Below are 14,261 nucleotides of genomic sequence, written 5' to 3' on the forward strand. Positions count from 1 at the left end.
AGTTAAAAAAGAATGAGGCCCACTTTGTGATTTTTTTAAATTTTGTTATTTCTTTACTTTGACTGATTGTTTATTGATGAGTGAACAGTTCGAACAGAGTGCGTGGCAGTGGTCCAATCAATACATTGAACATTAAGCAGGTGAGAGTTGGTGTCGGTCTGTTCCTGGTACAATGCAGCAATTTCTCTGTGTTGAAAATATCAGAAGTTCCTGGTTCTCTGTGTAAATACCAGGAGATATTTCACTTTCAAAAGCTCCTTTGACTGTGTTCCCCCTTGGCTCTGTGTAAACCAACATTGGAAATGTCAAGCTCTTCCACTATTTATGAACATTGAAGAATATGGGAGAAATTCAGAGAGTTCCTGCAGTGCAGAAGGAGGCCATTCAGCCCATTGAGTCTGCACCCACCCACATTCCCACCCAAGCCCTATTCCCGTGTCTGCGTGGGCTTCCCTCCGGGTGTTCTGGTTTCCTCCCACAGTCCAAAAGATGTGCTTTTAGGTGCATTGGCCATGCTAAATTCTCCCTCAGTGTACCCAAACAGGCACTGGAGTGTGGCGTAACTCTTCATATTTACCCTGCTAATCCCCCTGACAGTAGGGTCAATTTAGCATGGCAAGTCAACCTAACCCTAACATTTTATGGTGGCATAGTCATTAGCACTAGTGCCTCATAATGCCAGGACCCAGGTTCAATTCCAGCCTCGGGTCACTGTCTGTGCAGAGTCTGCACCCTCTCCCCTGTGTCTGCGTGTCTTGTGTATTTCCTCTGGCTTCTATGGTTTCCCCCTGCAGTCCAAAGAAAAGTTTATGGATGGCATGGTAGCATAGTGGTTAGTACCACTGCTTCACAGCTCCAGGGACCTGGGTTCAAATCCCGGCTCAGGTCACTATCTGTGTGGAGTTTGCACGTTCTCCTTGTGTCTGCATGGGTTTCCTCCGGGTGCTCCGGTTTCCTCCCACAGTCCAAAGATGTGGGGACTAGGTTGATTGGCCATTCTAAATTACCCCCTAGTGTCCCGGGATGCATAGGTTAGAGAGATTAGTGGGTAAATATATGGGGATAGGGCCTGGGTGGGATTGTGGTTAATGCAGACTCGATGGGCCGAATGGCCTCTTTCTGCACTGTATGATCCTATCTTTGGTCTGTGGGAGGAAACCAGAGCACCTGAAGGAAACTCACGCAGACACTTGGAGAATGTGCAAACTCCACACTCAAGGCTGGAATTGAACCTGGATCCCTGGCGCTGTAGGGTAGCAATGCTAACCACTGTGCCACCATGCCGCCCTTTTCCCCAACCCACCCGCCATGGGGTGCCCCAACCGGGCCTGTCACTTTTGGTCACTTTCACTCTTGCGTATTTTGCACTGTTGTACAATTTGATCCTCACCCTCCCAGACGCTACAGACATGCGTGTCTGTTCTTGTTTCTGATCTCCTGCACCACCGGTATCTCGCACCACCTCACCTCTTGCTTTTAATCATTTGGCTTAGATTCTGTTCCAGTCTGGAGTTGATAAACTCAGCCAACTGTGACAAATGAGACAGCCTGACAACCCAGCTCGCAACCCCACCCGTGACCTACTTTGGAAGTGGAGTGTTCAAACGCTTGACCTGTCCGACCACTCCGACAATACTGTCTGCCCTTTGGAAATGTGCGCTAAAATACCACCCTGCCTTAAATCACAAAAAATATATTGTGAGGTGCTTCAGCATTTAATGGGCTGTTCAGATTAGAGATTTGTGTACTTAAAGCAACAAGCCTCTCGACTGAATTAAGATTGACAGTTAATTTCTTACTTCAGTGGATAACTATTTATTCTTCACAACTTGTAGTCAGAGACTCAAAGTGCTGATATTTCAAGCAATCAGCATTCATAGCAGTAAATTAGGGCACATTGCAACATTTTTCATAGCGCCCTGCTGACCCTTTGGGAAAATTGCCTGACGCAGATTGTAATTGAGACATACAGGGCTGTTTCAGACTTAGTTGCCATTCTGTGTAGCATTATCCGATGCGGCTGGCTTTATGGTTGGCTTCAGTGTCTTTCGTGATTGGGAAGGGCAAAGCAGCGAAGGTGCCCACCCACTGTCTGCCCTGGTCCACAATGGTCACTTTGTCCATCCATGGTGCCATCATTAAATTCTCATCCTCAAGCCTTCCTGGCCTCGGTCCCCAAATGCCCGCCTCCCCCAAGTCCCCCAGACCCCCTGTTCCCACCCCCCCGGCACCATTTTGAAGAAAATTGGGAACTATTGGTATTAGCGCTAGACTATTAATCCGGAAGCTCAGCTAATGTTGTGGGGACCCGGGTTCGAATCCCGCCACAGCAGATGGCAAAATTTGAATTCAATAAAAAATATCTGGAAGTAAAAATCTACTGATGACCGTGAAACCATTGCCAATTGTCAGAAAATCCCATCTGGTTCACAAATGTCATTTAGGGAAGGAAATCTGCCATCCTTATCTGGTCTGGCCTAGATGTGACTTCAGAGCCACAGCAATGTGGTTGACTCTCAACTGCCCTCGGGCAACTAGGGATGGGCAATAAATGCTGGACAGCCAACGATGCCCATGACCCACGAATGAGTATGAAAAAGCAGGGGAGGTATCCACTACTTACCACTCAATCAACATCACAGCAAGCAGATTGTTTGGATGTTATCATATTACTCTAAGGAAACTCGGCATGTCAACTCCGTCTCTTGCTAATTTTTATAGATGCACCATAGAAAGCATTCTTTCTAACTGTGTCATAGCTTGGGATGTCTCCTGCTATGATCAAGACCACAAGAAAGTACAAAGTTTTACAGTTTATTTATTGATGTCACAAGTAAGCTTACAGTAACACTGCAATGAAATTACTGTGAAAGTCCTCTAGTCACCACACTCTGGCACCTGTTCAGGTATACTGATGGAGAATTTAGCATGGCCAATGCACCTAACCAGCGCGTCTTTCGAACTGTGGGAGGAAACTCGACCACCTGTGGAAACACGTGCAGACATGGGGAGGACATGCAGACTCCGCACAGACAGTGACCCAAGTGGGAATTGAACCTGGATCATTGTCGCTGTGAGGCAGCAGTGCTAACCACCCTGTCACCACTCCACCCCAGGTTGTGAATTTAGCCCAGTCCATCACGCAAACCAACCTCCCATCCATTGACTCTGTCTACACTTCCTGCTGCCCCAGGAACGCAGTTGGCATAATCAAGGACCCCACGCACCCCGAACATTCTCTTTTCCACCTTCTTCCATTGGGAAAAAGATACAAAAATCTGAAGTCACGTATTGACCAAGTCAAGAACAGTTTCTTCTCTGCTGTCATCAGACTTTTGAATGGACCTACCTTAGATTGATCTTTCTCTACACCCTAGCTATGATTGTAACGCTATATTCTGCACCCTCTCCTTTACTTCTCCCCTATGCACTATATGAATGATATCCTTTGTATGGCACACAAGAAACAGTATTTGCACTGTATCCCAGTACATGACAAAAATAAATCAAATCAAATCATAATAGAATTGATTGTGAGTAAATTAGCTTCTGCATTTCCTACTTTATGACAGTGACTGCAGTTCTGTAAAGCACTTTCAGATGTCTGGTGGTTGTGAAAAGCGCTATATAAATGCAAGGCTTTCTTTCATTTTGCACACGAATCCAGAGAACTTACAGCACAGGAACAGGCCATTTGGCCCAAGAAGCCTATCTGGTGTTTATGCTACACATAAGCCACCTTTCAATCCTCTCCATCTAGCCTTATCAGCATACCCTTTGATTCCCTTCTCCCTCAAATGTTCAATCAGCTTCACCTTAAGTGCATCTGCGCTATCTGTCTCAACTAATGTACTCCCTGCAGTAGCCAGTTCCACCTTATAGAACATAAAACAGGACAGCACAGGAACAGGTCCTTCAGCTCATGATGTTGTGCTGAATAAACTAATCCCTTCTATCTGCCCTTGGTCCATATCCCTCTATTCCTTGCATATTCATGTGCTTATCTAAAAGCCCCTTGAACGTCCTATCGTACCTGCCTCCACCAGCACCCCCGGCAGCGCGTTCCAGACACCTAACACTCTGTGTAAAAAAACTTGCCCCTCACACCTCCCTTGAACTTTCCCCTTTACCTTAAGCTCTAGTGTTAGACATTTCATCCTGCTCACCACTCTTCTGGTAAAGAGATTTCTCCTGAATTCCCGAGTGGATTTATCAGCAACTACTTTATATCAAATTGTTATTAGGCAATTATGCAAATTCATGTCTCCAATGATTTGGTACAAAAGCTACTTTTCAGGAAGATTAATTTGCAAGTGGGCTGTGCTGTTATTTCTGCTGCCTCGTGTATTGTTCAGACAGATGAATATTTAGGGGCGGCACAGTGGTTAGCACTGTTGCCTCACAGCTCCAGGGTCCTGGGTTCAATTCCCAGCTTGGGGAACTGTCTGTGTGGAGGTTGCATGATCTCCCTGTGTCTGCATGGGTTTCCTCCGGGCGTCTCCAGTTTTCTCCCATTCTCCAAAGATGAGTGGTTTAGGTTGATTGACCATGCTAAATTGTCCCCTAGTGTTCCGGAATATGTAGGTTAGAAGGATTAGCAGGGTAAATGTGTGGGGTTCTGGGAATAGGGCTTGGGTGGGATTGTTGTTGGTGCAGACTCAATGGGCCAAATGGCCTCCTTCTGCACTGTAGGGATTCTATGATTCTCTGAATATTTATTCAGATTTCGTTTGTGTCAATTAGAGATGAGTGGCTGACTTTACCCTGCATTTCTCACCAAAACGGCTTTGATTCCAATTCAAAATAAATTATTTCCAATTGTCCAATGACCTGCTTGCACATATGCTGCAGTTAAGCATTTGCAAATCATTGGTTAATGGAAGGTGTTCTTTCATAAACGAAAACAGCAGAAGATCAATGGTACATCAGTCAGTGCTCTGGCAGAAGCTGTGAACTTCTGTATATTAACTTTTCATTCATCAAGTTTTATTGATTAAGCTTTGGCTTTGGAAAGTAGGTTTCACTCCTGCCACAGCTTTGAGAATAACATTAATCAAAGTTAAAGTGACATCCAATGCTGCATTACTTTAGCCCTCCTAAACCTTCCTGTCCGTTAACTTAGACATGGTTAAACACCTCATCCTTCCCTCTAATTTCCTCTGAGTCCACTCACTTCCTTTCCTCCACCATTAACATTTGTGTCCTTAGCCACCTATATCCTAGCTGGAATTCCATAAGACCCATAGAATACAGGAGCAGAATTAGGCCATTTGGTCATCGAGTCTGCTCCTCCATTCAATCGTAGCTGATATGATTCTCATCCCCATTCTCCCGCCCTTTCCCCGTAACCCTTGATCCCCTTATTAATCAAGAACCTATCTATCTCTGTCTAAAAGACACTCAATGGTCTGACCTCCACAGCCCTCTGTGCCACACAGCCCTCAAATCTTTCTGCCCCTGCACCACTCTCTTGGGGAGGCGAAGACCTGGTGATATTATCGTCAGCGTATTAATCCAGAAACTAATGTTCTGGGGATGAATCCTGCCACAGCAGCTGGTGGAATTTGAATACAATAAAAAATATCTGGAATTAAGAATCTACTGGTGACCGTGAAACCATTGTCGATTGTCGGAAAAGCCCATCTGATTCACTAATGTCCTTCAGGGAAGGAAATCTGCCATCCTTACCCCGTCTGGCCTACATGTGACTCCAGAGCACAGCAATGTGGTTGACTCTCAACTGCCCTCCAAGGGCAGCTAGGGATGGGCAATAAATGCTGGTCAGCCAGCGACACCCATATCCCATGAATGAATAAAAAAAAGCCCTTAGGAGAATTATTTAAATCTACTTCCTTGACTAAACTTTGGTCATCTGTTCTAACCTTACGTGACTCAGTGTTAAATTTAGTCAGATAACCGCCCAATGAGACCATTCTTGGCACTTTGCTGTGTTAAAGGTGCTATATGAATGCAAGTTGTTGTTGATGAATGGAGATCAATAAAAGCAGTAAAGTCCACAAATTGGAATAAGAACATAAGAACATAAGAAATAGGAGCAGGAGTAGGCCATCTAGCCCTTCGAGCCTGCCCCGCCATTCAATAAGATCATGGCTGCTCTGTCGTGGCTCAGTTCCACTTTCCCGCCCTCTCCCCATAACCCTTAATCCCCTCTCTTATCAAAAACCCATCAACCCGCGTCTTAAAAATATTTAGCGAGGCAGCCTCCACCACTTCAACGGGCAGAGAATTCCAGAGATTCACCACCCTTTGAGTGAAGAAGTTCCTCCTCAATTCCGTTCTAAACCGCCCCCCCTTTATCTTGAGGCTGTGCCCCCTAGTCCTACTGTCTTTTTTGAGCAGGAAGAGTCTCTCCACCTCTATCCTATCCATCCCATTCATCATCTTATACGTCTCAATGAGATCTCCCCTCATTCTTCTAAACTCTAACGAGTACAAGCCTAGTTTATTCAGCCTCTCCTCATAGCTCAACCCCCTCAACTCCGGTATCAGCCTAGTAAACCTCCTCTGCACTCCCTCCAAGGCCAAAATATCTTTGCGCAGGTGCGGCGCCCAAAACTGCACACAGTACTCCAGCTGCGGCCTCACCAATGCCCTATACAGCTGCAGCAAGACCTCCCTACTTTTATATTCAATCCCCCTCGCTATGAAGGCCAGCATCCCATTTGCCTTCCTGACCACCTGCTGCACCTGCAAGCTGGGTTTTTGCAACTCATGCACAAGGACCCCGAGGTCCCTCTGCACTGTCGCCTGCTGCAGTTTTTCGCCACGTAAGTAATAGTCCTTCCTACCATTATTCCTACCAAAGTGGACCACCTCACACTTGCCAACATTAAATTCCATTTGCCATTTCCTGGCCCATTCGCCCAGCCTATCTAGATCCTTCTGCAGACTCTCCACACCCTCCGCACAATTTGCTGTTCCCCCAATCTTGGTGTCATCAGCAAATTTCGACACCCTACACTCGGTTCCCTCCTCCAGATCATCTATATAAATGGTAAATAGCTGAGGCCCCAGCACCGACCCCTGGGGCACTCCACTAGTCACCATCCGCCAATCCGAAGGAATGGGGACCAAAGGCAATGGGTGGGATTTTTTGTCTCCCCCACCATCACCAGCAGTGTGTTTTCTGGTGCCAAAGGTGATGTGCCATTCACTGCCCCGGTGTGATCTTCCACCAATTTCTACACTGCTTTGCTTGGCTCGCCCATCCCACCGTCATTGGGAATGGGAGCTTAGAAGCTTGGGGCAGGGCAATGTCAAAGCTAATGGTGCAGGAGCAGGAAGAGAAGCTATTGCAAGAGATACTCTGGCCAAGATTAGATAGGTATGAATGAAACCAGGTAAGAGCAGTCCCATCCAGCTGGACAACTATGGGGAGAGGCTGGAAGAGCACGATATGATCAACCATGTCAAAAGGAAGCAAAAAAACAAGGAGGGCTAGTTTACTGTTGCCACAGTCACATCAGATTGTCATTCATAACTTTGATAAAAGCTGTGCTGATTTAACTGAGGTTGAGCTACTGTGGGCTGATAGTTGGTCCTAGGGCTGAAAAGTAGGGATGAGTAGAGGGGCAGGCAGATCACCAGGCATGCCAGTTTCATGGCATCATCCCGTTTTATGCTAATTTGGCACAATGGTTAGCACTGCTGCCTCAAAGCACCAGGGATACGGGCTCAATTCCAGCCTCGGGTCACTGTCTGTGCGAAGTCTGCACGTTCTCCCAGTGTCTGTATGGGTTTCCTCTGGGAGCTCCAGTTTCGTCTCTCAGTCCAAAGGTGTGGTGGGTGAGTGGAATCGGCTGCCATCGGTGGTGGTGGAGGCAAATTCCAGAGGGTCTTTTAAGAGACTTCTGGATGAGTGCATGGGACTTAATAGGATTGAGGGTTATAGGTAGGCCTAGTAGGGAGGGATATGGTTGGCGCAACTTGTGGGCCGAAGGGCCTATTTGTGCTGTAGTTTTTCTATGTTGTATGTTCTATGTGAGGGTTAGGTTAATTGGCGATGCTAAATTAATTCTAGTCTCAGGGAGATTGGCAGGGTGGACGTACAGGGTTGCGGGAATCTTTAAATGTAAAAGTTTTATAACTTTTGTCCAAAGAATGGAGGTGCTTTCTCTCTCTCTCTCGCTCTCTGTCTCTGTCTTTTTTTGTCTCTGTTTCATTCACCCTCTCGTGCTCCCTGCACTGTGGGGTGCTGCTCCTAAGCTGGGTGGGCCTCCTATTAGGTAAATTGGGGGAAACTGCACCAAGTGATTTGTTTCCCCACGTGGTCTGGAGTCATGACCCCCATTTGACCCTGGTGCTGGGGTTCTGACCCAAAATGCTACCCATGAGGGTCCTGACCACCAATGATTCCCATATGAGGGATAAATGTGATTTCCTGGGTCCATTGTGGCCTACTGTGCCTTGTGCAGTTTGTCTGCTGTGCCAGTAGGGCCTTGCTGGGTGAAGTGGCTGGCACACAGCAGGGTGCTGCCCATATCACTGGCACTGCCACTTTCTGATGTGCCTCCATGATATAAATAAGCCATCCACCATCAACTTGAGCCGAATGCCATCAAAGGTTATGGGGAGAAAGCAGGATTGGGCTATTGAGTTGGATGATCAGCCATGATCATGATGAATGGTGGAGCAGGCTCGACGGGTTGTACAATCCCTACAGTGCAGAACAGGTTATGTGGTCCATCATCTCTGCACCGATTCTGTGACAGAGTATCTCACCCAGGCCCCCTCCCCTGCCCCATCCCTGTGGTCCTGCCATGCTGAATCCCATCCATGCCACACATTCCGGTACACAGGAAAGACTTCCTGCTGCAAAATCTTTATGGAAACCTTTCTTGAAATGACCACTGATGCCGGGGTCGGTCCAGCTAACATCTGAGATAGAACATAGAACAGTACAGCACAGGAACAGGCCCTTCAGCCCACAATCTTGCATTGAACAAGATGCCAAGTTAAACTTATACCTCCTGCCTGTCCTTGGTCCATATCCCTCTATTCCTTGTATATTCATGTGATTATCTAAAAGCCACTTAAACACCCTTATTATATTTGCCTGCACCACTACCTCTGGCAGCGTGTTCCAAACACCTACACTTTCCGTGTAAACAATTTGCCCCTCATGTCTCCTTTGAACTTTCCCGCCTCACTGTAACTGCTTGCCCCCTAGTATTAGACATTTTAACTCAGGGAAAAAGATTCTGACTGTCAACCCTATCTGTACCTCTCATGATTTTATAGACTTCTGTAAGGTCTCCCCTCAGCCTCCACCGCTCCAGAGAAAACATCCCTAGTTTGTCCAGCCTCTCCTTATGGCTCATAATCCGGGCAGCATCCAGATAAACCTCTTCTGCACCCTCTCCAAAGCCTCTGCTTCCTTCGCAGCTTTACTGGGTAAGGGAATATGGAGCCATGGTGGATGAGTGCAGATCTGACTGAATTTGCTTGAGGGGCTGAATGGCCCACTTCCATCCCTATGTTTAATCAAACCGGGACAGGCTTTGAAGTATTGGAGAGAGCTAACCTTTCCGGTCGATGGATTTTCATGCTCCCTGGCGTGTGCGTATGTGTGTGTGAATGGCAGCTTTGATCAAATATTCACAATACCCTTGTGATGTGTCAAAAGTCTGCCAGAGAGAGCGAGGGATATGCACAAATACCCGAGCAATCAGCACACAATTTTCAAGCGCTCTGAAGTCACGCAGCTGGGAGAAGCCAGCTTCAGACTCCCTATTTACCTCGAACTGACTGTGGCACACCCCATTCGCAAAGCCACAGCAAAAGACACTCATCGCACGGTGACCGTTGATTTCTTGCTAACATACGCAGGGAAAGCACAAGTGCCTGTAGCAGAGGACAGTCTGATTGGATTTTTAAAAGACCCATTTTTAACCGTTGAGTAGAGATACAAACAGGTTTCTGTGTCTAAATGATGCTTTCGCACATTGCAGAAGGAGGGAAAAATACTCCCAGAACACCATATGATTTGAACCATTAGTGTACGTTCCGATCTGGCGGCTAATGATCTCCCTCGGGCTGTTGATAGCTGAGTGGAAATCATCCACAATGAAACCTCTTTGCTTCCTGCCTCTGATGACATAATGAAAGGGAATTCATTCTCTAATGCTGTCTATCGGTGATACAACACTTCTTTTATTCACCTTCTCAGTGTGTTGACTCAGTTTGGTTGCATCTGTCTTGTTTCTGGAGCTTCTCTTCACATCGTCTCGTGTTTTGTTAAACCGAGTTTTTATAAAAAGTTGGATTGCTGATGGACACCGGGGAATGATCGCTGCCGAATAGAAAAGCTCTGGAATCTGGGTTTCCTGTCTGTCACTGTAATCACATTCAGGGTTGTGTCCATTGGGGATAGTGGCACTGCTCACTCAGAAGGTTGTTGGAATATCTTACCATCAGGGGTGCGACTGCACTGCCCAATATCTAACACTGCAACAGAGTAATCCAGCAATGAATGGGTGTCCTTCTTAATTCGATCATGGGGCATAAAGTGAAAGTTTATTTATTAGTGTCACAAGTAGGCTTATATTAATGCTGCAATGAAGTTGCTGTGAAAATCCCCTAGCCGCCACACTCTGTCACTTGTTCAGGTACACTAAAGGAGAAATTAGCATGACCAATGCACCTAACCAGCACGTCTTTCGGACTGTGGGAGGAAACCGGAGCACTCGGAGGAAACCCGTGCAGACACAGGGAGAACGTGCAGACTTCACAGACAGTGATCTAAGCCAGGAATCGAACGCAAGTCGCTGGCACTGTGAGGCAGCAGTGTTAACCACTATGCCACCGTGCTGCCCCTGGGGTGTCACTGGTTGGTTAACATATGTTGCCCATCCCTAATTGCCCGAGGGCAGTTGAGAGTCAACCACGTTGCTGTGGCTCTGGAGTCACATGTAGGCCAGACTGGGTAAGGATGACAGATTTCCTTCCCCAAAGGACATTAATGAACCAGATGGATTTTTCCTGACAATTGGCAATGGTTTCGCAGTCATCAGTAGATTCTTAATTCCAGATGTTTTTTATTGAAAATTCACCATCTGCCGTGGTGGGATTTGAATCCAGAGCCCCAGAACATGAGCTGAGTTTTTGGATTAATAGTCTAGCAATAATACCACTGGGCTATCACCTCCTCTTGCCCTTGAGAATGTGATGATGATGAATCACCTTCTTTTCCACTGCAGCGATGTGGTATAGGTACACCCCAGTGCTGTTGGGAGGGAGTTTCAGTGATTTGACCCAGCAACATAAAAAAAAGATGCAATTCCAATTCAGCATTGGGATGTGGTGAGGAGGCGAACTTGCAGATGGTGGTGTTCCCATTCATCTGCTGCTCTTGTCTTTCCTACACAGCCTTGTCAGAAAGGGAAAGGAAACATTCGGAAGGTCTGAAAGCCTTGGGACAGATGAAGCCCTTGGAGAATATAAAGAACATTGGAAGGGACTTCAGGAAGGAGTTAGGAGGGCTAAAAGGGGTCATGAAAAGTCCTTGGCAAACAGGATTAAGGAAAATCCTAAGGCACTTTATATGTATGTACACTGCAAGAGGGTAGCCAGGGAAAGGGTTGGTCCACTCAAGGATAATGGAGGGAATCTATGCATGGAGCCAAAGGAAATGGGCGAGATGCTAAATGAATACTTTCCCTCAGTATTCACCAAAGAGAGGGACTTGATGGATGAGGAGACTAGGGTAGGGTGTGTAGATATTCTGGATCATGTTGATATCAAAAAGGAGGAGGTATTGGACGTCTCAAAATGCACTAAATTAGATAAGTCCCCAGGGCCTGATGGGATCTAACTGTTGGGTGAGGTAACCAAATGCATGGTCATAGGTTTAAAGAAACACTGCGGGAGAGAGAGACAGGCCAGTTTAAGGAGGGAATTCTAGAACAAAGGGCCCAGTTACCTGTGGCATGGCCGCCAATGATGGAGCAATTAAAATTGGAGTGCGGATATCTGGAGCAGAGGGGGGGGTGGTTGGGGTGGGTGGGAGAGGGGGTTGGTCGCAGGGTTAAGGCTGGAAGATGTCACACACATGGTGAGGGGTGGGACCATGGAGAGATTTAATCTTAATCTGTTGTCCAGTCTGGAAATAATAAATAAATACAGAACCGCAAACCAGTTGTTTTTGTGCCAATTGCATTGTTATTTTGAGATGAAAAGAGGTTGTAAAATACAACTCAGTTTTTTGTCTCCATTTCTTTCTTTCAGAATAAAGTATTGAACGTGGATGATGTGAAGGTGAAGCTACAGGTATGTCTGTCCTCTCACCCGACGTGTTTTAATTTTCAAGCAGAAGCTTTAATGTTTAAAGTTTTTTTTATTAGTGTCATGAGTAGGCTTATATTAACACTGCAATGAAGTTACTTTGAAAATCCCATAGTTGCCACACTCTGGCGCCTGTCCGGGTACACTGAGGGAGAATTTAGCATGGCCAAGCAGCACATCTTTCAGACTGTGGGAGGACATTAGAGCACCCAGACGAAACCCACACAGACACGGGGAGAACATGCAGGCCGCACAGACAGTGACCCAAGCCAGGAATCAAACCCGAGTCGCTATTTGTGACTCTAATAAATGAACTTCAATCCATTGAGTGCCTGTGAGAAATGGTAAAGTTAGATAATGGGCAAAGCCACATCCTTGATATTGTTCATGATGTGGAGATGGTGGTGATGGACTGGGGTGGGCACAGTAAGAAGTCTCATAACACGAGGTTAAAGTCCGACAGGTTTATTTGGAATCACGAGCTTTCGGAGTGCTGCTCCTTCATCAGGTGAGTAAAGAGCAGCGCACTGAAAACTTGTGATTCCAAATAAACCTGATGGACTTTAACCTTGTGTTGTGAGACTTCTTATTGATATTGATCGGCAGCTTTGTAAAGGATCCTCAGCACTTGCTAGATTCAGTGAAGCCAGGTGTTACAGAGAGACCAGTTCCTGCAGATTGTTGGTTCCATTGCTGGAATAATCAGGTTTTCACTTCTGAGTGCCTTTAAACTGAGGTCCAGCTCACCTTGGGGTTTGTTGCATATGTATGTGAGCTGAAAACTAACAGCTCAGACTGTAGTTTTACACCACGGGACTTACATTATGCAGAAACAAACAGAAATGTTAATGCTCTTTAAATTTTGTTGTGAGATAGAATGATTAGGAATTGTAGCAAGCAGCACATACCACCCCCTCCAACCTGGCCCCCACCCTCCGCCCTCCCCACCCTCCTGATAATATCATGCAGAAGAAGGAACCCTCTATTTGAGGTTTGAGTCATCATCTTTAAGCATTTTCCCGTCTACTGAAAGAGCATCTGTTTTTTTTTTAATTCATTCATGGGACATGGGCATTGCTGGCTGGCCAGCATTTATTGCCCATCACTAGTTGCCCGAGGGTAGTTGAGAGTCAACTACATCACTGTGGCTCTGGAGTCACCTGTAGACCAAGTAAGGACAGCAGATTTCTTTCCCTAAAGGACATTAGTGAACCAAATGGGTTTTTCCAACAATGGTTTCACAATCATTAGTAGATTTTTGATTCCAGATTTTTTTTATTGAATCCAAATTCCACCGTTTACCATGATGGGATTTGAACCTGGATCCCCAGAACATTAGCTGAGTTTCTGGATTAATAGCCTTACCTCCCCATTATGTGAGACTGACTAGAGATGAGAAACCCTGGTCACATTATTTATATGAGATATTATTCACTTCTCCAAGGAAACAATGGGTGGAATTTTCTCCAAAAAATTCCAAGTGTAAAATGGACAAGAAAACAGGAGTTTTTTTCAGCGAGGTAAATAATGGTAATTTATGGCGCTCTGTGCAATGCAGGGGCCTTAATGTGAATATCCCCAGGGGGGGATAGAGGGGAGTGAAGTATCAGCTCGCCCGTGAAGCTTGCTGCTGAGATCTAGGGGCGCCATTGTGCAGGCACCCCAATCTTGATGGGCGGCGCTATGGTTAGCACTGCTGCTTAACACCGCCAGAGGCCCAGGTTCGATTTCTGACTTGGGTCACTGTCTGTGCGGAGTCTGCACGTTCTCCCTGTGTCTGCGTGGGTTTCCTCCAGGTGCTCCGGTTTCCTCCCACAGCCCGAAAGATGTGCTGGTTGGGTGCAATAGCCATACTAGATTGTCCCTCAGTGTACTCGACCAGGTGCCGGAGTGTGGTGACTCGGGGATTTTCACAGTAACTTCATTGCAGTGTTAATATAAGCCTACTTGTGACATTG

At 46.3% G+C, this 14,261-nt stretch overlaps 1 protein-coding gene across 1 annotated transcript in view; it reads left to right on the forward strand.

The window, feature by feature from the left end:
* The window catches only part of rab26 (RAB26, member RAS oncogene family), a 395,187-nt gene that overhangs the window by 211,362 nt on the left and 169,564 nt on the right, over nt 1-14,261 (forward strand). The window contains exon 3 of the mRNA XM_080206134.1: nt 12,247-12,288. Coding sequence (XP_080062260.1) covers nt 12,247-12,288 — 42 coding nt within the window. The remainder of the gene's footprint in view (nt 1-12,246; nt 12,289-14,261) is intronic.

This window comes from Carcharhinus amblyrhynchos, chromosome 18 (assembly GCF_965287045.1).
Source record: "Carcharhinus amblyrhynchos chromosome 18, sCarAmb.v2.hapA, whole genome shotgun sequence".
NCBI lineage: Eukaryota > Metazoa > Chordata > Chondrichthyes > Carcharhiniformes > Carcharhinidae > Carcharhinus > Carcharhinus amblyrhynchos.